A 22987-nucleotide genomic window follows, 5' to 3' on the forward strand; every position below is an offset into this window, starting at 1 on the left:
ATATAATATGATCTACGAATGGCTTAAATTCTGCGGCACTAATATCAAGCCAAGTTTTCACTCAAAGTTACAGGTTGTGTTGTTTAGGGATTTAAATAAGAACTACAAATTTTGGTGTGTTTCACAGATAGTTACTAGATCTGGTGACAAACAAATACCGACATTACATGGAAATTCATCTAATCTCTCGTAAAAAAAAGTGCAACAATACCATAACGATGATTGTTAATTTTCGGAGAGTAATTCCCCGACGCAATTCTGTTATGACAATCCGGTAGCCGGCTCATCATACGTATGACCGTGTATGCATGTATGTGCCGCGATTGTACTAATTTTACGAGCCAAAATTCACTCTTATTTGTTTTTCCAACCAAGTCAATACGCAACAGGTTGTTAATAGATGTACGTACAAAACCGTATTGCGACTATAACCTGCAACTGTGCATTTGTATTCTTCGTCGCCTTTTAAATTCCTTTATATCCCGATCATACTATTATAAAGTTGTAAAAAATGACCAATCTGAAATTTAATATATTTAATATGAACGTAGATTGTACTTTTAACCATGCGATATACAAAAACTTAATTCTGTTCTCATAACCACTTTTCAACGATTTTCAATTATTGGTTATTATCAATATTTTGTTCTTACTCTGATTGATTAGGCTCATTATCGCCCTACTGTCACTAATAAATACCGTTACACTCACTGTTATCGTTATTATTTGATTAAGTGTACACATATATGGTACAGATACTTATATTTAATCTAGGTGCAAACCCATGTTCCAATTATCACTTTCATATTTTCTGACAAGCTTCAGTCAGCTTAAGTTACAATTGTAACTTGCAATAGATCCTATTCACTGTTAGTAATCATTAATAAAAAAATTACGGCACATTACCTGTCTAATTTTACGCTAATTTGATTTATTTAGCCACAAACCAAGCTAGATGAGAACATCTCACGATATGTTTAGAACTTCAAGACACTGTGCTTTCTTGTCTTCAAGACAATTCAATAACGAAAATGTAATCCTCAGAAATGCACATCACAGGTAAATACAAGTACAGTCTTTACGATTTATTGGTTTAACAAATTTTCAACAGCCAAATTCGTTGTTCTAACATTTTCTACGTGATAATCAAACCTTTTTCTGCACAATCAAAGTTACTAATGCTCCAATACGTCTTTCAGTTGCAAAATATTGGTGGTTGGCGGAGGGACTGCCGGTTGCACGATGGCTGCAAAATTTAGCAATAAATTTAAGGGCTCAAAGGATAGAGTTGTTATCGTCGAACCTAGCGAGGTACTGACCTTGATGCAAATTTGGAGTTGATGAATAATTGCATCAATTTTCAGAGACATTATTATCAGCCTATGTTCACCTTGATCGGGGGAGGTGTCAAAACTCTGGAATCGTCTTACAAGAGTATGGAGAAAGTTTTACCGAAAGATGCACAGTGGATAAAAGATCGGGTGGTCAAGTTTGAACCAGAATCTAACACGGTTACTGTTGCAAATGGAGATTCTATCCAATACGAATATTTGATAGTTGCTTTAGGTCTTCAACTCTACTGGAACAAAGTATTATGTTTATACTCTTGAAGATGCTATTTTCCTCAAAATTCAAGATATACGATCATGTTTTCATGCATGTAATTCATCGCCAAATACTTTTCTACAGATTCCAGGCCTCTCAGAAGCCTTAGAGGATCCCGAGGTTCCAGTTTGTTCAATATACGGACCTGAAACTGTTGGAAAAGTTTTCAGAACAATAGAAAATACAAAAAGTGGCTCAGCATATTTCACTTTTCCAAATTCTCCAGTGAAATGTCCGGGAGCACCGCAGAAGATAGTTTATCTTGCTGAAGAATATTGGCACAATGTAATAAAGATTTCTTTTTAAATTGCACACACTAATGGATATATTGAAACGCATTTTGATTCTATTTTACGATTCTTTCACATTTTTCATAGAAAAGGAAGCTCCAAGACATTCATGTTACATACAACACTGCACTGCCAGTTATTTTTGGTGTTAAAAAGTACGCTGATGCTCTATGGAAGGTCTGCCAGAGCAGAAATATATCGGTGAATTTACAGACGAATTTAATTGAAATTAGAACATCCAAAAACGAGGCAGTTTTTCAGAATTTACAAAACCCGGATGAATTGAATACTGTGAAGGTGAGAAACTGTTTTTAGATGAACGATTACTATTCAACTACCGGTAATCCGCTCCTTTCAACAATCTTTTATTCTAGTATTCCATGCTGCATGTTACACCGCCAATGGGACCTCCTGAATTGTTGAAGAATCACTCTGCACTGACTAACGAGGCTGGATTTTTGAGTGTTGATCCTCAAACTCTGAGGCACGATAAATACTCGAATATATTTGGCCTTGGTGACTGTACGAATACTCCGAATTCAAAAACTATGGCCGCAATTGGTAACTAATTTATTGATATATAGCATGAATTTGCAACGAACTTTGCAATCAATTTGATGAGAAAATCGATTTTTAAACTGTTAATTTTACAGCGGCACAATCAAAGGTCGTTTACGAACATCTGTCCGCGGATTTGAGTGGAAAGGTATCAAAAGAGACGTACAACGGCTATGCTTCCTGCCCTCTTGTTACTGGCTATGGAAAGTGTATCTTGGCTGAATTCGACTACAAGCTTCAGCCCACCGAAACTTTCCCTATCAATCAAGCCAAAGAATATTTTGCTATGTATTTATTGAAGAAATATTTCTTCCCTTATCTCTATTGGAATTGGATGCTGAAGTGAGTTATTTGAGTTGCTTTGAAGCAAATGTGAGTGCAATTAAAATCATTTTTTTAATTTCAGGGGTCACTGGAATGGTCCTGCTATATTTCGCAAGTATCTTAACTGCTTTTCGAGAAAAGAAGTTGCCCCAATATCAAAGACACAGTGAAGCTGAATCTAATGATCACAGATGTCATTGAAACCATTTACTGTACAAAATGTACATATGTATTATTCGTTATTTAATATCCTGTCGATGTCATATGTAAACAATGTAAATACTCGAGGTATCTTTAAAGTCCTATACATGCAAAAAAACTTTTTCAAGCATCCAAAAATGTCCGAGAAAAAGACATACTTTATATTTCTTATCATTCTTATATTATTTTATATTTTTCACGACCCTGTTACCCGATTACATAGCAACGGGTTCGAATTATTTGGTTGGCATTGGTTATTGATTTAACACTTCCGAGATTATAAAATAACCTCTGGCAAGTGCATTCAACTGACATACTTGTTGTGGATTTTTTTTCTTGTGCATAAATTGTTTATTGTCTGATATATGATAAAAAGATAATCAATGAATGTTTAAACATGGAGCCAAAAGGGAAATCAAAGAAGAAAAAAGGGGGAGACCGTAAGGCTAAAGAGAAATCTGGAGGTTCTGCGGGTAAAAACGGGAAAGAACCCAAAAAGAGTTCTCGTAGCTCAAAAAAGAGTGCGGGGAAATCTCGATTTGGGATGGATATATTCAATGAGGAAATGATGGATAACGCTTATTACACTTGTCACAACATCATGGACGTACTCAAGTTTCGAGGATTTCCCTGGCCTGAGCTTCAAAAGAAAAAGAGCAAGAAGAAACGTTGAGTTTTCAGTGAAACAATTTGAATGGAGCTAAAATCATGCAAGAATGTTATCACTTTAAGAGATTTTGTTTTATTATTACATTATAAAAATGTCAGCAATACACGACGAACGTTGAAAATATCTGTACGCAATCTGTTTATTATCATACTCTGCTGGTAAAAATATTATTTGAAAAGTTGTTATCGCGCATGTACGACTTGCAGGAACGAAAGTCTGTAGAATGATTTTCGTAAATGAAGTAACAGTAAAACATTTGAATTTAAATAAATTGAGAAGAACAAAGAAAATCTTGGTAGTTCGAAATTTTTCGACACTAGAACCATTAATTTTACAATATAACTTTCATACAACTCTGAGCCTGTACCCTCGCTTACTTTACTCACGGAATTCAATCATCTATTCGCAAGTAGAGGTAGTTAGAAAAACGTTAATACTAGATTTACAAATCAAGGACATTTCCTTTCAACTTGACTTTTTCCACTCTCCTCATACTCCTGACTTGAAATCCACATTTGTTGAAACGTTCCAATCGACGCCAAGATAGAACCTCCTATCCAAGCACCGAATCTCCTCTCTGCGCAGCCGTTAGCGCTTATCACTTTCAATCGCATACTGGATGGAATCCTCATGGAGAGATCTCTGTTCAACCTTTCTGGAAATCCCTTTACAAATAAAATGGAATAAAAATCGCAACGAACTCAACGATTCTGTGGAAAAAAAACTGGGTTAATCGAATTTTCGAAAGCAGTAACAGGGGATTCCCCCTTTTTAACTACGCCATCCCTTAGCCTTTGCATGGAGGTTTATGGTCGAAATCTAGCTGGATAGTTGAACACAGATAGATGTAAAAACTAGAACGTGAAGTCACCACTCGAAGGAAACCAATTGAGAATATCCTGTTAGCGGTCAATAGTCCAGTGTAAAATTCTGTCACAAATGGGTTCCGAAACCACCGTTTAAAAAAAATCTAGACCTCGTATTTACCTGTATAAACGAGTTTCCACCAGTTACTACGACGCTACCGTACAGAGCTGGCCTTACGTCGACATCGCACATTCCGACACTAGTTGTTACAATGTGTCCGACTCCGAGCATCGTATTTCCAACTCCACCACCACGCATTTGAACCATGCTGGGATCGAACAATGCTTCTGGAATACGGAAACGCTCTGTGCTGAAATCCTATGAAGAAAAAAGAGAAATGCCGAAAAAATGTTCGGGTTTTGTACCGTTGTAAGGTCCTGTTGAATTTGTTTTTGGCATTGCTTACCCGATGATAGCCAGTTGGGAACTCGTATTGAACAGCAGGTACGGAAGAGACAATTTTTTCGTCATAGGGTGTTTCTGAGACTTGAAGAACCGTCGCTTGAAAGTCCTGGACAAGCTTTTTAACCATGTAATTATGCCACGATTTTGTTACCTCCGGCAAACCCTTCTTTTTCACCCATTTAGGCTTCTCTTGATCTTTCACGACTTCTTTACTGCCCACCAAGTACGATGGCGACAAGTCAATTTCCTGCTCCTATTTTTTTAATATTATGTAAGAAATTTGTAATTGCATGATATATTCTTTATGATGAAAGTTTTCGGATCTGTACTTGCCTGTAGAAATTGTCTGCATTGCATACTTATGTAATCCCCGCCGAGAGGTGATTTGACGATGGCTTGAGTTAATACAAAACCATCTTGAACCGGTACGGCCGAAGTGTGTGTAGCTCCACTGTCCACCACGATACCTGTGGCTCGACCATTAGCAAATGCTGCCAGCACAGCATTTTTGACCAGAAAGTAAGCAGGGACATTATATTTCTCAAACATTAATTCGGTCAGCTTTTCTCGCTTGCTACGAACGTTCCACGGAGATTCAGAAAATAATACAGGATGATATTCGGCGTCAGATTGTATCACTTTGGCATAAGTGTAATCCAAAATCTGTGGGAAGAGAATTAGGTAATGAATAATATCTTTATATTCAGTTCTAAGGTATAAATAATAATATTAATAACAACATTAAGCTTTTGTTAAAATCTATAGATTGATAGAATTTCGTAACAAATAATTTGCATCTTTGTGGCAAAATCTTTGAACAACATAAATATAATGTTATTCTTAGTTTGAAGGAATATAAACAACTTGTTGCTCCAAGTGTATTGCCTGCCCAATTGATTTTATTTATTGTACATATATTATTGTTTCTATTTAATTCCTTAAAGCTCCGTTGGTTCGATGGTATCTGTTGAAATTTTAGGCGATGTTTACCTGCCGTGTTAAAAATTGTGGTGTTCTATTTTCTTTGAAAAGGAAATATTACATGCGTATTGTTCGGCTGGAGTGGCGTAACAATAGCAGAGCATTCTTCGAAAAACCATTGAATAAGGATATTACTAAAATATTTGAATCAGAAAACGTGAAAATTAGGTGCTCTTTAAATGCTGATTAGAAGTTACCAAATGGTTCTTAGTGAAACATTTATTCGTGTTTCAATTCTTTGTTTCCGGTTTCTTTAGTTTAATTTTTTATGAACTTGGTAATGCTCCGCCGATATTATTCTCAACTTGCGAAGAAGTGATTGAAAACAAGTCTACGCCAGTTTTACCTTTTCGAAGTGGTCCCAATCTTCGATCATTCCATCTTTCATGTAGCTGGCGACTTCCATTCCCTTCCTAGGTACGTGAAGTATCGTTGTGTCGACGTAATACTTGCTACCTGACTGAGTGATGTTGCCGTCAGGTTTCTTGTCATCTATATCCATGGCGTCATTCTTTGTTGCTGTCGTAGCACCCGGGTCTTCACCCACGCCGACAACTGCAGGAATCTCAGCCTTTGGTGTGTCTTCCTGCGCGTAACCGACCCGCAGCGAGTGATGACCCAAATCAAAGACGAGCGCCCCGATCTCATCACCACCATACAGCATGCCGCCAGACATTGTAGTTGCCTATAAGTCTCGGCTGAGGAGAGGACAAAATAATATTGACATTTAGTAGCTGTGGCACAATTATTTTCCCTCGTTGGGATAATACTTTCGTTTTAAATTTGGGATGAAAAACTTTTTTGCGTATTCAGCGAATTAATTGATTCTCCAGATTAATATTCGTTGAGGCACTTAGTTAGGGGTTAGAAAAATTACACGGTGATTGTGTTATTTCGATGTGTGTTTTCTACCTTACAAATTGTTTCGATTGGATTACGATTTAGTAGATCGTTTGAGGTTGGGTAATTTTTTGCGTTAATTCTTTATAACAACTCAGTGTACGAAACTTACCAATTATCAAACACTCATAACTTCTCAAGTGAAGTTGTCAACTTGGTCCTGGGCAGTCCTGGGTTCGAGTCACGAACTAACAGAATTAACACAGTACAATTCAACATAACCTATACGAATCGACGCTATGGATGCTTTCGCCGGGCTGTCCGTCCACAAACTGAATGCTCTACCGAGAAATCAGACTCGCTCACCTTTCTCGTCAGATCTATATAGTTAGATGTTTATCTGTATTGCCCGGTGAATTGGCCAAGTGTGAAGCGCGGCTGAATTCACCGTTCGATTTGAATCGTATTCGAAAATGCATCGTTTGCAACGGAGTTTCAAGGTTAAAAACTGTACGGTTTTTTTTTTAAAGAAATTTAAAATTCAAATTTATTACAGACATTTTATTTCGGAACTTGATCCATTGGAATTGTATGTATAGATATATGTGTATACATATATGTATGTATGTATGTATATAGATATATGTATATGTTATCATACGTGTGTATATATACACTATGTATGTATAATTACAATATTTTCCTAGAGATATCGAAATTTATTGTTTTTATTTATTTTTTCACCCATTTTCTTTTGATTTCATTTTTTTTTTCACCGTATTTTCTTTAATAGTCAAATATTCAAATATAAATTTCATCAATCGGTTAATCAATTAGTTAATTAATTAACAATCGTAGTTACAGTTTACGGTAACAGTTTGTAATATTATGTACGACGTTGCGTTCAGTTGTATTCGAATGATTTAATCGAATTCTGTTACAGAGTTTTATATAATAATTACTGTACTGTCACATTGAATTTCAACGATTAAACGATTAAACAAGCCTAGAGTATCGCAGGCGTGTCTACGAGCATTATTGCGGTTTTAGATTCAATTTTGGAGGAAGGAAAATATTTTGAATACAAACGTGTCTTACATGCGTAGGTATATGGACGTATTGTGAGTACATACGTTATACAAAGTTGTAGGCAGCGCGGCGCTCGCTCAAGTTTATATATTCATAGTTATATTATACAGTATAGTTTATTTATTATCTTCGATCTCTCAGGCAAGAATTGTTGCCCTTTTTTTCTATCTTTTTAAAATAGCGCGTGTGTATTATTTTATATTCATTTCTAATTGTATAAGTACAACTATAACAATTTTCAATGCCAATTTCACAAAAAAACGGAGAGATATGAAGAGAAGCTGCGACCTATAGAATATAACACAGTTTTTTCAATGTAATACAGTATAATACAACAGCTGGTACACAACGAAAGAAATTCTATTCATCGCTTAAAAAGACGCGTAATTATTATTATTATCGTCATTATATAATACGAATCACGTATTCTGTATTTTTCTTACAACTTTATTGGCGTCAATTCGATACTCTCTCAATAATTATCAACGATTGTTATTACAATTATTATTATTATCATTCGTCACTTTTTTTTCAGTGTCAATCATCATGCTACTTTCTTCATCTTCTACGTGTTATACATCAATATATATTTAATATTTGTATGCATATTATATCAATGCATTATTGCATTAATAATTACAATAGTACCATGCACAATAATTAATAGTTGTAAATTCGTTTTACATATGCCTGGTGTTACAATAATAACTATATTCACGTTCTCTTCATGTTTTTCCTAAGTTTTGCGCATCATTTATTACTTTCTTCTACCTTTCTTTCACATGAATTATCAAATTGAACGTCCTCAATAATTCGTTACTCTTTTATATTTTTCAAACAAAAGAACTCTATTTCTCATTTTTTTATGTACCTACTTAGAAATTACAGCTCAATTCGTACGATAGACGAAATTTCGCTGATGAAAGAAAACCAAAATGAAACGAAACAGTAATACCAATTTTTTACTAAAAAAAAAATATTCCAATTTCGCCAACGACGAGATAATGTGTGAAAAATCAGAAAATTATTGTGAACAACAATTGCAACGTTCAACAAAAAAACGTCATCAATCTTACGCGACGTATCTTTGATTTTTTTATTAGACCTAACAAAGTGTTTCAAAGTCTTAACAGAACAATAACAGCGCAGTTCATTATTGACGATGATAATTAATAATCATAAAGGTAAAATAGTGATAAGACCAATGATAATAATAACAATGTCACATTAATTATACATATTATTGTATTATATTCACTCGTATATTACTGTTATTGTATAATTACAACTGTTTATTTAATTTAAATTTTGTTTTCTTTTTTCTCTGTTCTTTTTAATCAAGTATTATTCATACAGCAATATTGCGGCGGCTCTTTTCGATAAGGCCCAGTAAGGCAACGCGGGTAGCTAATAATAATAACCATGACAATCATAATAACAACAACAATATTAATAAGAATAACAACAATAATAATAATAATAATAATAATAATAATAATAATAATAATAATATAATGTATTTTGGTATATTATAATAGACATTTATAATAAATTCTATATTAACTATTGTACGTGAAGCTTGAAACCCACGGAAAACTTTTCTTTTCCCATGTAAGCATATAATATTAAATATTTTGCTCGCGGCTCCCTGATTGACGGTATAGGTATAGGTATACATTATGTTTATATATATATATAAAATGAGATGATAGAAAATTAATTAAAATAAAATATATTCAGTATTTTAGTTTTACATTAGTGAATGTAATGCAGAAATTAGAAAGAGATAGCTGGTTGAGAGTTAGGAGATAGAACGAGAGAGAGAGAGAGAGAGAGAGAGAGAGAGAGAGAGAGAGATATCGTTATAAATGAGCGAGGAGGTAATGAAAAAAGTACTTTATGCCTGTTGTATATAACATCATATCTAATTAATTGTTGTTTAGCTCACGTACACGATTAGTTATCATTGTTATATAGGTATATCATAATAATTATAATTATATAGGTATAATAATTGATTGTAGGTTAAAGAATTAAACTGTCACGCGGCAGGAAATCAGCCTTTCAATTGTTTCGTCGAATAGTATTATATTTATTATTATTATTATCATCATCATTATCGTTATAATTATTATTATCATCATCGTTATCGTTATAATTATTATTATCATTATTATCATCGTTATCGTTATAATTATTATTATCATTATTATCATCGTTATCATTCTTATTATCATTATTATTATTATTATTGTTGTTGTTGTTTTTATTATTATTATTATTATTGTTGTTGTTGTTGTTGTTGGTGTAGTAACGTAGGCAGGTATGTAATAGAATGATTATCTGTACAGCGAGAACGTTAAATGAAAAAAAAAACACAATGTGCAGTTCAATCAAAGATGGTACCTACAACTTTTTTTTCGCGTTGTCTTTTTCAACTCCTTCGTAATGTAAGATTTCATACAAACGCATACTACTGTGTCTAACCAGCATATTATTGTGGGTATACAGTCAGTGAATCTTTGAAAAACAAAAAATCAAAAAACAACAAACAACGATTAATAATATTTGCTGTAAGAAAAATGATAACAATAATCAGAAACGCGATATTTCTGAATGATAATCAATTTATACGGTGGGTGAAAAGAAAATAAAAAAATTCATACTGAAGTGAACTAAAATCATAAGTAATCGAAAAACACTGACAATACGTGAAATTTTATAACACGTCTGACATCGTATCGCAAATGCTTCGTATTATACGTCTAAAGGTGAAGTGTAGGTATAATTGTCACATTTGTAATAGCACTTTGTTTTTTTTTCCTCTCCCTCATTCGCAACGTTCGAAAAGTTTGAATTTGTACAATTTGCATTATTTGTATAACACTCGTTCTCATAAGTTATCCGTTCAGTGTTACATACATATACATTCTATATGTATAAGCATTTCTCAGTGAACGGAAGATAAATTGATGAAAAATAGATGAAATATTTTCTTTTCTTCTAAATTACGATTGAGGTTTGTTCGAACGTTGCTTACGGAGGGGGGAAAAATGGTCATAAACAAAATACGTGTAAAAATTGAAAAAAAAATACATACCTCTAACTTTTCACTGTCTACTGTATGATAATTCGATTTTTGTTACTATGCGATGTGAAAAAAAAAAAAAGAAATAGAAACGAATAAATAAATAAATGAAGTAATAAATTTGGTGTGTAATTAAGTATGCTTAATTATATACATTTCGATCCCGGAATATTTTTTTAATCAGGTGGGTGCAGAAAGTTTAATCGAAATTTTTTTTATTATTATACCTTTTTCAAACGTATGAATGTATGTGTATAACTTTGTAGTGAAAGAAAAGTTTCCTAGCCGTTTAATTAAATGAGATGATATATTTATACACGTACAATTGTTCGATCGTACTTCGAAATATCATTATTACATTTCATAAGAAATAAGATTAAGTGTAAACGAAAAAAAAAACACGAGAAAAAAACGAACAAAAAATTATCACAAGGTTTCATTTTGCAAATCCAATTATTGCACATAATATGTAATATATTATCTTATATTACGAACAATTATGTATATATTATATAAGCTTCAATGTTGCGTTGTATAATGAAGTATCATATTATAACGTTGGCACCTGCAGTAGTTTGAAGAAGTTTTACATATACTTCATACAATATACTATTAACCGTCCAACGGGAATTAATTTATGATTATTATTTAGAATTTTTATAACGCATTTTTATCCTCCGCACTTTTGGTGTAATTCCTCCCTTATAAATTTAATCATTTGTTTATTTACCAATTTGATTATAGCTATTCTTATAATGCATGAAATTTGCGAGTGAACGCTCTACGTGCACAAAATCACGTGTCACATATGCATAATGTAAGATTATAATAGGTATAATTACAATTTGCGTGGTACGTATTTTTTTTTTTTTCCTCTAGTCAACACAATATTTTCGTACCAGGTGAACATAGTAATATGCAGATGAATGCACCGCGTGTACATATATTTATATAATATATACGTATGTATATACCTCTCTTATCATACACAGCATGTAAATGTATAGCCTGTTCCACTAAATGCCCCATATGTATATGTACATTATGTTATATAAATATATATCAGCGCGTGTTTGAATATACAGAGTGAATTCCTAACGACTGCATAGTCCGTTGTTTGCTAAAAATGAATGCGCACGCGCTGCAATCCGCAAGTCAGGGCGGCCAACTGCCTGTTTTCAACTTATCCGAATGTAAGTTAATGATATTCTAATTTATACTTTTCTTTCTTCCTTCTCACTTACTATTTTCCTTTATGATTAATGTTACTCATTGTAAATCATGGTTTTCTCGAATAAATCTTTGTAGCCATTCGCGTCAGTTTTATCTTTTTTATTGACCCGACGACACCGATAAAAAATCAACTTAATATTCTACGAGTTAGAGAGAAAACTCCATTTCAAAAAACACCTGTCGATAACCTCAACATTTTTCACAATTGTAAATTGGCCAAAACTGCTACGGACAACTGTCAAAATTTTTTAGGTTACACACATCGCAGCGAACTGTTAATTTATGACGGTTCGTAGCACTGGCAAACAGCCGTTCTCGGATTGTAGCGCGTGCGCATTGAATTTTAGCAGACGACGGGCCATGCAGTCGCTAGGAATTCACTCTGTACATGAGTACGTGAAAATCATATAATACAGACTCTGCGACGGCGAAGATGTGTCTTTCTATATTGTATATACCTACTGCTGTAAGGAAAATTACATAATATTGTCTTATTGTGTAAGGCTTCAAAATTCTTTTTATCACGGAAATCGGAACAATCGCAAAGATGATGACGGAAATAACAATTATACAATACTAATAATTTTCATTGAAATAATGAAATTATCTAATGTTAACGAATGTTAACCAGTTGTTACTGTTATTATTGTTTTATTATTACACGTCTGCGTGTTATTAGCATTATTATTTATTTTTTAATATTATTAATATTACTATTATTATCATTATTATCATCATTATTATTATTTATATTTTTACGCATAATAATTATATTTGTCAAGCATGCGTCGTTATAATAAGTTTTAATTATTACAGGTATGTAAACGTTGGGCAATTATTATATGTATATTTTTTTCGTTGTTTTAAAAGTAGTTTTTAGTAGTATATAATGCACTATCTATTCATGTGACTAAATATACACGTGTGCATATTATGTTACATACGTATCTGTGTTGTTATACTTATAATATGCATATACTTATGTACACGTGCACATGTCGTACAATACTTTCATACGTTTCGTGTTAATTGATTTAAATTCAATTGTCAATGTATTAGCCACACTATTATTAATTTATTATTTAAATACTTATTAATTGTTACAACTTAGTTTAAAGGATTTAACTTTCGTTGTATTTATTGTTCCTTTTATGTTCTATGGCTGCTTTATGGTTTCGGTTTCGTTTCTTTGGTTGTTGTTTTCTTGTTCGTCTTTATCTTTCTTATTCTTATCTCGTTATATACTTCGTAAGACGAATTTAAAACTTTCCCTAAATTTCAATATTCCCAATATTGTCCAATTTTATTATCGTTGTTTCCTTTTAATCATTTACTCTTTGGCCTTTTCAGCAATATTTTACCTATAAATTATTAAAGTTTAAGTTTTTTTAATTTCATATACCTCAACTGTACTCGCTCACTCCGATTTAATAATATTTTTACTTTCGAATTATTTATCTATTCAATTTTTTCATCATCAATAATAAATTAAATGACAAACATTGTTTCACAGTAATGATAATAATAACAATAATAATTCTCGTTTACGTTTTGCAGTATCATTAATTAAGTCGTGTAAATACGTATGTACTAAAAACAATAGAAAACAATGCTAACAATAGCAATAATAATGATAATATAATAATAATAATAACACGAATAATAATAATAATAATAATAGTAGTAATAAAATCGTAGAAAATCAGAATCCCGGTTATAAGTTACATTACAGATTTACAAAGTTATCAATTAAGTAATTAATTTATTTATTGTTCATATAATTTTGGCCAGAATAAAATTTGAGTAATTTCTTCTTCATTTTCTTTTATATCAAAGGCACGTAACAATTGTACAATAATATGTAATAATTATATTGTGTAATAATACCTTGTTACGTGCTCGCGTTGCGTTACACATTATGTACCTTATTATTCGCGTTATTGTGATGTAAAAGTATGTAACAATAGTAGCTCGCAGCTAGCGAATTTCTTGCTTAATCTCATATAATTTTAGTTTTTATAATTCATTAAATAATGATTTTAATTGAGTGTACTAATTTATGGCAAGCTTAATATCTATAATGTATAATAATAATAGGTATTTATGCAATCTTTAATCTTTCCTAAATTCAAGATAATTCATTATTCTAGCTAAGTGTCGCCGTCCGACGAGATCATCACTGCTAATAATTATTAACCGTCAATCATTATCTATCGTCTCGTATTGTTCTGCTATATCATCATCGACAAATCAGTATTACATCCATACCCTCGATTACTGTATACCTATATAATCGTATAAATATATTATAGATTTATTATACACGAGAGGTGAAAAACGCTTGTAGAGAAGATCAGTGTGCGAATTACCCAAATTTCACCAATGATTGATCAATAATTTAAGTGGAATTACTGAGAATAAAAAAAAAAATATTTAAGAAAACATTTGCGATTTGATCAGATTAGCGAGACGAGAAAATGAAAGATTTCATTCTTATGCCGAATATTGTAAAGAAAGAAAATCGCTTTCACCGATTTTCTCCACACAACGCCTGATAGGCTTGAGATTGATTGGCTTTTCTAGCTATTCATATAACCGAATAAAAACACGAGCTCCGAAGTGAGATATATTATACACAACATAGTCAGACGCAGTTCTGTGTAAAAATAGACGACTGTGGAAAAAAAATAGAAACATTTTCAAGTCAAATATTTACAACGATTTCCAATATTAAAGAATGAATGGATAAATTTATTGCGGACAAAAAGCGTTACAAGATCGATACCTCGCGATTATTATTATATATCTTCTTCACTGCTTACCAATTTCATTTTATATATATAATGTACATCTTTTTTTTTTTTTTTACACAACTCAGAATCGCCCGCGTCTAGACTGTTCGAGATAAAGATAAAAAAATTAATTGGCAGCTACAGAAACACTGATGATGATGATGATGATGACGATGAAGCGGCACGAGAATAAAAGATGAAAATCACCCTGCGTTTGACGGTAAGTAGCAAGTTTTATACAGTGTGTATATTTATATGTATATGTGTATAAGCTTCGGAGCCATCGTCATTGTTCAGCTCTTGTAAGCTTGACCTGCATTATATTTATATAATGTCTTTTCCCTGGCGTATGTTAAGCAAATGGCGCACTTTCGTTCCTACATATTAAATATAGTACCGTTCGTATAGTACTTGCACGTATAATAACAATAGTAACAACAATAATAATAATAATAATAATAATATTGTATTATTTTATACAGATTTGTACAGAGTGTCTCAAGCTCGTAAATCTTGCTCGAACGCAACAGTTTTCTTTTATAATTATTTATATTCAATTTATTTTTCCAATTTGTACGAATAAGTACCTAATTTTTTTCCTCCACTCACGCTGCCTCGTCAAATTTCAATCTTGTCGAGAGGTACCTTTTTTTTTTTTTTTGCTTCTTTTTTTTTCAATATCTCACATAATTGGTACCGTTTCAAAGAATCGGTTTACAATTTTTTTCTTTCCCCAACTGTCGAATTTGAAATGACAAAAATATTGTTACCCTTCTCTAATGCCATTACTTGGATTAAAATTAATGAGACACCCTGTAGGTATCGGTATACTTACACAATCCAGCAGAATTATAAAAATGACGGAGAGAAATATCTACATAAGGCTTCCGTGATTTAATCAGTTGTTTTTTCTTTTTATTTTTAATCTACCTCATTAGAAATTTCATTATTTAATTAATATATTTTTTTTGTTCTTGTAGTTACCTTAAATTTGATAAATTATTATCATAAACGTTATTATTGTTGTTGAGTATGATTACTGTTATTATAATATTGTTTATTTATTTACTCATTTATTTAATAATTGAATTATTTTGTATATAATTTACTTATTAATTTATTTATTAATTTGTTATTTATTTGAAAATTTGTCAAAATTTTGTCCCGACACTATCACTAAGGACAGCCGCACTCGTCGACGACCATTTTTGGTAAATCCCTTTTAATTATATTCGAATCAGGGCCATAATAAATTAGAGATACGGATGAGAACTTTAAGGGTGCACAACATGGCTGCATTCCCGCGAGTCTATCCATTTTTCTATACTCTTCTATCACGTGGGTATAATAATTTAAAAAAGTATCCGGTGTTCTGTGACCCGCCCCGCAATCACCTCGGCAATAATTCGCATAGTACCTGCGGAAGAATCGAGAAACACGAGGAAAACAATTAAACCACCGCCGGTCAATATTCTCCGTTTAGGGAAAATTAGGAAGAATGAACTCACCCTTGCGGTGCGATTATCCAGTCGTCCCATCCTAGCTGGGAAAAATTAACGTAGAACCTTTGTTTACAGCATTGGCCCATCAGTGGTCCATTACATTCGACGGCTCGTCTTCGGATGCGTTTTACTCCAGTCGGATCGGTGTGGACAACCAAAAATGGCCTGTTGTCATCTTTACCTGTGCAGATTAATTTCGGATTGAATGTAAGTAGTTCAATACTTACGCGTACATCGTTTGCAACGTAGTACGGTTTCCTCCCCTCTCCGGTTAGCTGAAGCTTGGAAATAGCTGTACCGTCATATCAAAGGTAAAAATTTTTCACCTCATTCCCGCAGAATTCAACAAAATTTGCATTTTACCGATCTGAAGCGTAGCCACGCTGTAAAGAAACTCTCAAGTCACGAGGTGGACCAAATCGCGGCCGCCGCCATTAAACGGCCTATTTATTTCCCGAGTGTATTTACAATTCCGTCACGTCCTTCATCATTCTGACAGCATTTACGGTAATGAATACCGTCCACTCAAGTTGATTAGGACGAAGATATACGTATATAAAAAAAAATCGCGGTGTAACTTGCGGGAGATTTTTTACGACCACTATGTGAATCTTATTGTATTTTTTTGGTTTATTATTTACCTTGTGTATTCAGGCTTGGCTCTATCTCATTCGGTGGGTGTCCGAAGGTTGATACATGCACGTGTAAACCACATCCGGTGCAGTCGACCAGCAGAGTCAATTTGTCCTTCTGGGCTTTTGCGTCGCGGGCGTACCAGTCCATGACAACGCTGGTGACGTCGAATTTCTGCCACCCTAATTGGCCTATGTTAACCCCGAGTGAAGTAACCATGTCGAGATGTTGTCCAAGTTCCTAAAGGGACCAGAAATAGGAGCAATGACGACCGTGCTTGTTCGATGATACCGATTCCAGTGTTCCTCTACAGCGATGCACGTACTTTACCGCGAAGATGGGTTGCATTACCGCAACGAACTCTGAACACCCACAGGGTGATATTTCTCTGGTGATTCTGACCCTGGCGATGATGTTGATAGTGATGAACCGTCCGCCTCACCTCGACTAGCGCCCACAGAGTTGCTTTCTTGATTCTCAGAGGTCCGAGTACCGGTTCTCCAGTCGACATTGGGAACTCCAACAACGGTTGTCCATTGAGGGTGTGACCTAAACGAGGTAATGACAGATTAATAAACGTCAGATCGACACCGGTGGAAGGTTACTTTGGGGTTCGCAAGACAGGAAAAAGGTTTAATTACGGTTCAACAACTAAACTGGAATCTTTTGGATGGGAGAGGTTTTTTCGCTCATCGAGTGGCGGAGTACTTGCTCCGATCTGATGGACCACCCCTTAGCTAGTCGGGCAGGGTGGGATTGGAGGGGATAATCTCAGGGTGAGTCAACCCCTGCTGCTACGCACACGCGTAGATATGTATGTATGAGAGAATTGCTCACAGACATGAAGACAGACCCATAATTTCATTCCACGTGATGCCAACTCCACCCGAACAACCGACAAGACACTGCGTCCGGTCATAGCCTTACGGCCACATTTACGCGGTTGTGTGGGTGCAATACACGATCCACGTTACCGCCCCCATGTCTGCGGTGAAAACGCGTCGTTACCAAATGCGAGGTGCGTGTGTATTTGAAAGACGCGTTTCGCACAATCGGTTATGTATTAGCATGTATAATATGTTGAAAAAAGAAGGAGAAATATAAAGAAAAAAAAAAGAAGAAAACGAAAAAGAGACAGGGACGAGATATTTTCGAGTTGATATTGATTTCGCTATGCAGGAGGATCGGAGACGAACCGTATTCCTTTCACACTTTTTAGAACCATGGTGTATGTACACAACGAATACCAAGAAAGAGCGAGATTCTACTGCGTATAAGATTCTGTCTCACGTTACATTAGCTCGATAGATTCTGCGTTACTTAAAGCGGAGCTGTGTGCCAAGTCGACGTTATGCTAGACTCGCCGATTGGGGAAAAAGAACGACGCGGGGTTAGATAACCGCCCTTGCTGCGGCGTCAAACTTCTAACTTCAGGCCGGTGCTCGGTTTTGAATTATTACTCGAAAGGCCGCGGGGTATGCGTGCAGTGGTTGTATTGAAGAATGGTTCGATCCGCGGACTTGGCGTCTAGACTGGTAGGGGAGAATCACGTACAAATAGATTGATCGCATTTAAATTCAAGACAGAACAGTACGCGATTAGCCCCCCCCCCTAAGCTTAACGGTTGGGGCACCGCCTAATTGTGCTGCGGCGACTCGGGCAACCGGTATAAACTGCAATAAAGCGAATGGAACTTACATGTACTCGAAAACGAGAAACGAGCAGCTGGCGAGAAGGGGGGAGGCGAGGGTTCAGGAAAAACACGACACCCTCCAAGGGTATTGAAGTCAGTCCTCGGTAAGTTCTGCATCGTGTGTCCGAGCCACGTGGCATTCAACGTGTGGCTTGCACCGTGCTGTGTATGTAATTTATCGCGTTACTCCCTCACCCCTTCACTCTCACTCACCCCACCGACTCACCGACTCATTCGCTCTCCTGCGAAAATGGCCTTTCTTAAACACTGCCGATCCCGGGGAGCGGGCGCGATCGGTAAATATTTACGGAAGGCGCTCGATCTCGCTGCGGATCGTCGATTCCCGGAGGGATATAGACAGTCGATACTGGGGACGGGGCGGGAAGGAAGAACGGAAAGAGAGCGAGAGAGGATTAGCCTTCCTTACGACGCGCCTTCGTTCCCACTGCACCGCTGCACTGCACCATCAACTCGAACAAAAGGTTCGACGTCGAAGCGATGCTGCTGCACCAGCAACCGGACGTAGACAATTATGCACACTGCGGCGCCGGCGCCTATATCTAGATAGAACATACCCGTCCCAATTAATCCCGCCGACCTGTTATACCTACCCGGTTCAGCAAAAGTAATGATCTCGGATGTCCTTGCGTAAAAGTCGTCGAATTCCTCCTCGTGGGGCTGCTCGTCGTCGCTGGGTCTGTCCTCCGAGTCGCTCCCGCCCCCGTTCGCACCCGTCTCCTTTTGCCCGTAGGAAGTGTCGCTCCGGAAGGCCGGAATCGTCGTCGTCGTCGACGAGGTGGCCTCGGTAACAATCGTCGTCCTCTCGGTGGCCTGGTCCATGTTTTTGTACGAGAACTCCTCGTTCTCGTCGAAGAACTCGTTGTAGGCACGCTCCTCGTTGTAAATGCCCGCTCGGTGACGGTGCACCGTATTCGAATGGGGCTGCTTCTGCTGCCTCCATGAGCCCCCGCCCGATTGCGAAAACGACGGCGGAAACTGCTGTGGCTGAGCCTCGGCTCTGACTAGCGTCTCCAGGGCCAAATTCCTGGACACACTGGCCAGGGTCTTGTTGACGTCGGGACGACCGCGGAGGCCCAGTTTAGTCAGGATCTGATGCTTTATCGCCTCGAGTCTTAGGTCATCCGGACTCGGATCGTTCCTCGCGGGCTTGGGTTCGGTTCCACCGATTTTTAGACCCTCGGAGGCCTTCGACTGCTGCCGATGGTGATGGTTCTGACTGTGGTGATTGTGATGGTGGAAAGAGTGGTGGTCTCTGTACCTCGGGCAACCCGGACAGCCTTGATGGTCCTGGTGGTGGGCGAATATCGTTGGCAGTATCAGGATCCACAGGAACAGTACGACCATCCGGAGACAACAGGGCATCGGAGACTTCGTCGAGGTTCGATATACCGCCCTCGACATCCACGAGAGTAGACTCCCAGCACCGTTCTTGATTGTGACACCGAACGATTCTTCACCGGTCTTTGCAATCTTGGTACCCTCGTTCAAACGTGCAGCCTGTCTCGGTGTCCTTTCACGGCTGTCTATCAAGCCGCGATCGGCCGGCGATGCCAACGGCGTCGATTTCTGACCCGTTGATCCTGCTGGCAATTTGGAAAAGTCTAAGGTCGTGATATCGCGCTGCATCGCGACAACGAAAAGTCACCTTGCTTCCTCGGTCGATTTACTATATCCTCTCTGTGATCGCCGAGTGGATACTCCTCTACCGAAAAGGCACTGATGTACTTTCTTCCAGACGGTAACGAATGTCCGTAGAAATTCACCCCTGACACCGAATTTCCCAACTTTTTCTGACCTCTCGCCCGACACTGATCCGCAGGTTCTTGAAGCTCGTTGCCCTGCTGCTGTGACTGAGGCTGCTGATGGTGCTGTACGATTAGCTGCGGGTTTACCCGGTTCAGAATCACTATTATTTCGTTCGCGTAAACGTGCCAGAGTGTCGGCTGACGGTCGATTGACGTTTGCACCGTTGATAGCAATGGTAAACGATGACGGTGACAGGTATGCATCCTTAATAAAATCTCCCATCACCAACAACCCGCGCCTTTCCACCAGCTGCTTCTGCGAGTGCCACTTTTTACAACTTTCGTATAAAAATCACCCCTCACTCCTTCCATTCGAATTTGCTCTTCTGTCTTGGTATTCTTAACGATATATCTGCAGTACATACGCATAGATATTTACGCACATGTATAGAAATATATATACATATATATATATGTATATATATAGGCCTGGTCGAAATTTGTGCTTTACTTTTGCACAACACCAACACCGGCACCAACCACCATCACCCCCTTCTTTTCCGTCAGCGCTCCCTCCCTCCGAGACCGAGAGCCTCTCTTGCTGTGTGCAGATTCGTGTCAACGATTCAATTTCTTAGGGGTGCGGTGCTCGATGCGGAATCTCCCCGCTTATCGTTACACATACATACACGCGATTTTCTTAGATTATAGGACTAGGTATAGTACGCAACAGAGAAATCGCCGAGATGAGGGAAAATAAAGAGATAGGGACAGATTCACGATCGGATATATGTGTAGACAGAAATGGGGAGAGATATAGAAGGATGATCGAGGGGGTGGTTGAAGTTTGATGAATTTGGCTCAACGATTTTTCCTCTTTTTACTTGTACGATTGTATTTTCATTTACTACTCCTCTAATCCGCAATATTCAAATAGTATCGCAATTGTTTCCGATAACACTTAATTTCCCTCTTCTTTACTCGCGGTTCTTCTTATCAATGAGTATGTTAATCAGGGAAAAAAGGCTGGAATCTCCTTCGTCTTCTTGTCGGTCTCGAGATCCTGACTTGTACAAATTTTGTTAAACTTCTTTACTTTCACCCGCAGTCACGTGAAACAATACATTACGTATGAAACTCGTTCAGGCCTGAGGACGTCCTTCTTTTGTATAATTGATTATCTTATGAATTAATTAATTTATCCGGCCGTGTAAGGTCTCTTTAATTTCTATTTTAAAGCGTTATTATATCAACGAATAATCGTTACAGCACGGTATCTCGTACAGTAATATTCATAGTCATGTAAAATATATCGTACACGCGTACGCAGTAAAACGTGTATATAATATTTATAATTGTCGCGCGCGCAGTAATACGTACACATTCATTATATACATATAGTATCGTGTGTCATATACCGTTTCTTTCTGTTTTTTTTTTTGGTTTTTATTTTTTTATTCTACTTCGTCTTCTGCTTCTTCTTCTTCTTCTTCAAATTAGTTAATTAATTTCTTTCTCAAAAACAATACGTAACTATCACACCTATGTAACGATATATCACTTTTAATCAACGATTCCGCGTATGCAACATGAATGACTGCGACGAGGCATGCTTGCCGGAGACGCACCGGGCACTGAATTAACGTACATGTATCACCGAACCAACCAACGAACCAACCGACCAACCAACCGACCAACCCAACCAACCGACCAACCAACCATCCACTCCACAACTAAAACTACGCCACAACTACATCTCGGCACATACATACCCATGCACACTCAATCGCTCTCACACACAGACACACTTCGAAGCATTTCGTTCGCCTGTCTGACGCTACTGGCGCGGATTCCCCGGCTTGTGGTGGTGGTGGTGCAGAATATCAACGTCCGTGTCTTTCCTCCGTTAGACGGGGTAGTTGGTGCGATGTAGATGTCCGTGTTCCGCGCCTGTGTCGAGACCTGTAAAACGATAGCTATGTGTCGAGTCGTGGAGACACTCGGACGGCGTATCGCCACGCGAGGGGGTAGTGGGATAGTCTGACAATAGTTTGCGCAAGCGCTTTGTATCTTGTCTCCCCCCCCTGCCACTCGCCATCCCCCTGTAGAACCGTCCGTCCATCCATCCACCCGGCCCCCGACACCCCCCCCCCCCCCCCCGCTAGATATCGCCAAAGAATCCTAGAGGAATTTTCACCCTGCAGGGGATGGATGCGCTGCCGGCCGTTCGCCGCTATGACAAACTGTACACCCTGCACTCCAACCCCCAACCCTCCCCCAACCCGCGAAGATACACGGTACCCTGCGTATCGGCACCCTTAACTGCCTTGCATCCACGTGCCGCACACATCCTGTGAACAGGCAAATCTTAACTCGTAGCGTTATCATTCTTTCCAGACAATTTCGATACTCGTGTCTCGCTGGGTATAACGTGTGTCTGTGCATGACGC

At 37.0% G+C, this 22987-nt stretch overlaps 3 protein-coding genes across 6 annotated transcripts; 1 reads left to right on the forward strand and 2 right to left on the reverse strand.

Moving 5' to 3' along the window:
- The first annotated feature begins 7 nt into the window (after positions 1 to 7).
- Positions 8 to 3149, forward strand: LOC124183376 (sulfide:quinone oxidoreductase, mitochondrial). 4 transcript variants are annotated; one of them, XM_046571797.1, is made up of 9 exons: positions 8 to 402; positions 940 to 1059; positions 1200 to 1311; positions 1365 to 1589; positions 1690 to 1890; positions 1983 to 2192; positions 2270 to 2456; positions 2549 to 2795; positions 2860 to 3149. In XM_046571797.1, the coding sequence occupies exons 2-9, from the start codon at positions 956 to 958 to the stop codon at positions 2945 to 2947; spliced, it is 1374 nt and encodes a 457-aa protein (XP_046427753.1). In that variant the 5' UTR covers positions 8 to 402; positions 940 to 955; the 3' UTR covers positions 2948 to 3149. The 4 variants fall into 4 exon arrangements, with proteins under 4 accessions (XP_046427753.1, XP_046427754.1, XP_046427756.1 ...); XM_046571798.1 differs by having other exon boundaries at positions 8 to 310; XM_046571800.1 differs by lacking the exon at positions 8 to 402 and adding an exon at positions 430 to 448.
- A 171-nt stretch (positions 3150 to 3320) lies between these two features.
- Positions 3321 to 7082, reverse strand: LOC124183377 (actin-like protein 6B). The gene is made up of 7 exons (XM_046571801.1): positions 6973 to 7082; positions 6914 to 6939; positions 6248 to 6599; positions 5254 to 5583; positions 4922 to 5173; positions 4636 to 4833; positions 3321 to 4313 (listed from the first exon to the last, which is right to left on the reverse strand). Exons 3-7 carry the CDS (start codon positions 6575 to 6577, stop codon positions 4098 to 4100), a joined length of 1326 nt encoding a protein of 441 aa, XP_046427757.1. The 5' UTR covers positions 6578 to 6599; positions 6914 to 6939; positions 6973 to 7082; the 3' UTR covers positions 3321 to 4097.
- Positions 7083 to 16004: 8922 nt separating this feature from the next.
- On the reverse strand, positions 16005 to 22202 carry LOC124182843. Its single transcript, XM_046570596.1, has 5 exons — positions 19383 to 22202; positions 17404 to 17627; positions 17087 to 17318; positions 16452 to 16626; positions 16005 to 16360 (listed from the first exon to the last, which is right to left on the reverse strand). The coding sequence occupies exons 1-5, from the start codon at positions 20416 to 20418 to the stop codon at positions 16120 to 16122; spliced, it is 1908 nt and encodes a 635-aa protein (XP_046426552.1). The 5' UTR covers positions 20419 to 22202; the 3' UTR covers positions 16005 to 16119.
- Between the last annotated feature and the right edge of the window lie 785 nt (positions 22203 to 22987).

The sequence above is a fragment of the Neodiprion fabricii genome, chromosome 5 (genome assembly GCF_021155785.1).
Source record: "Neodiprion fabricii isolate iyNeoFabr1 chromosome 5, iyNeoFabr1.1, whole genome shotgun sequence".
In the NCBI taxonomy this organism is placed as follows: domain Eukaryota; kingdom Metazoa; phylum Arthropoda; class Insecta; order Hymenoptera; family Diprionidae; genus Neodiprion; species Neodiprion fabricii.

Coding starts and splice junctions, on each gene's coding strand:
- LOC124183376 (XM_046571797.1), top strand. CDS start 956: ATGAGAACATCTCACGATATGTTTAGAACTTCAAGACACTGTGCTTTC. Junction 1,060..1,199: donor CTCAGAAATGCACATCACAG/GTAAATACAAGT, acceptor TACGTCTTTCAG/TTGCAAAATATTGGTGGTTG. Junction 2,457..2,548: donor AAAAACTATGGCCGCAATTG/GTAACTAATTTA, acceptor TTAATTTTACAG/CGGCACAATCAAAGGTCGTT.
- LOC124183377 (XM_046571801.1), bottom strand. CDS start 6,577: ATGTCTGGCGGCATGCTGTATGGTGGTGATGAGATCGGGGCGCTCGTC. Junction 5,584..6,247: donor ATTGGGACCACTTCGAAAAG/GTAAAACTGGCG, acceptor CTCTTCCCACAG/ATTTTGGATTACACTTATGC. Junction 4,834..4,921: donor TCCCAACTGGCTATCATCGG/GTAAGCAATGCC, acceptor TTTTCTTCATAG/GATTTCAGCACAGAGCGTTT.
- LOC124182843 (XM_046570596.1), bottom strand. CDS start 20,418: ATGCAGCGCGATATCACGACCTTAGACTTTTCCAAATTGCCAGCAGGA. Junction 17,628..19,382: donor CATTACTTTTGCTGAACCGG/GTAGGTATAACA, acceptor TACCTCGTTTAG/GTCACACCCTCAATGGACAA. Junction 17,319..17,403: donor CAACCCATCTTCGCGGTAAA/GTACGTGCATCG, acceptor TGGTCCCTTTAG/GAACTTGGACAACATCTCGA.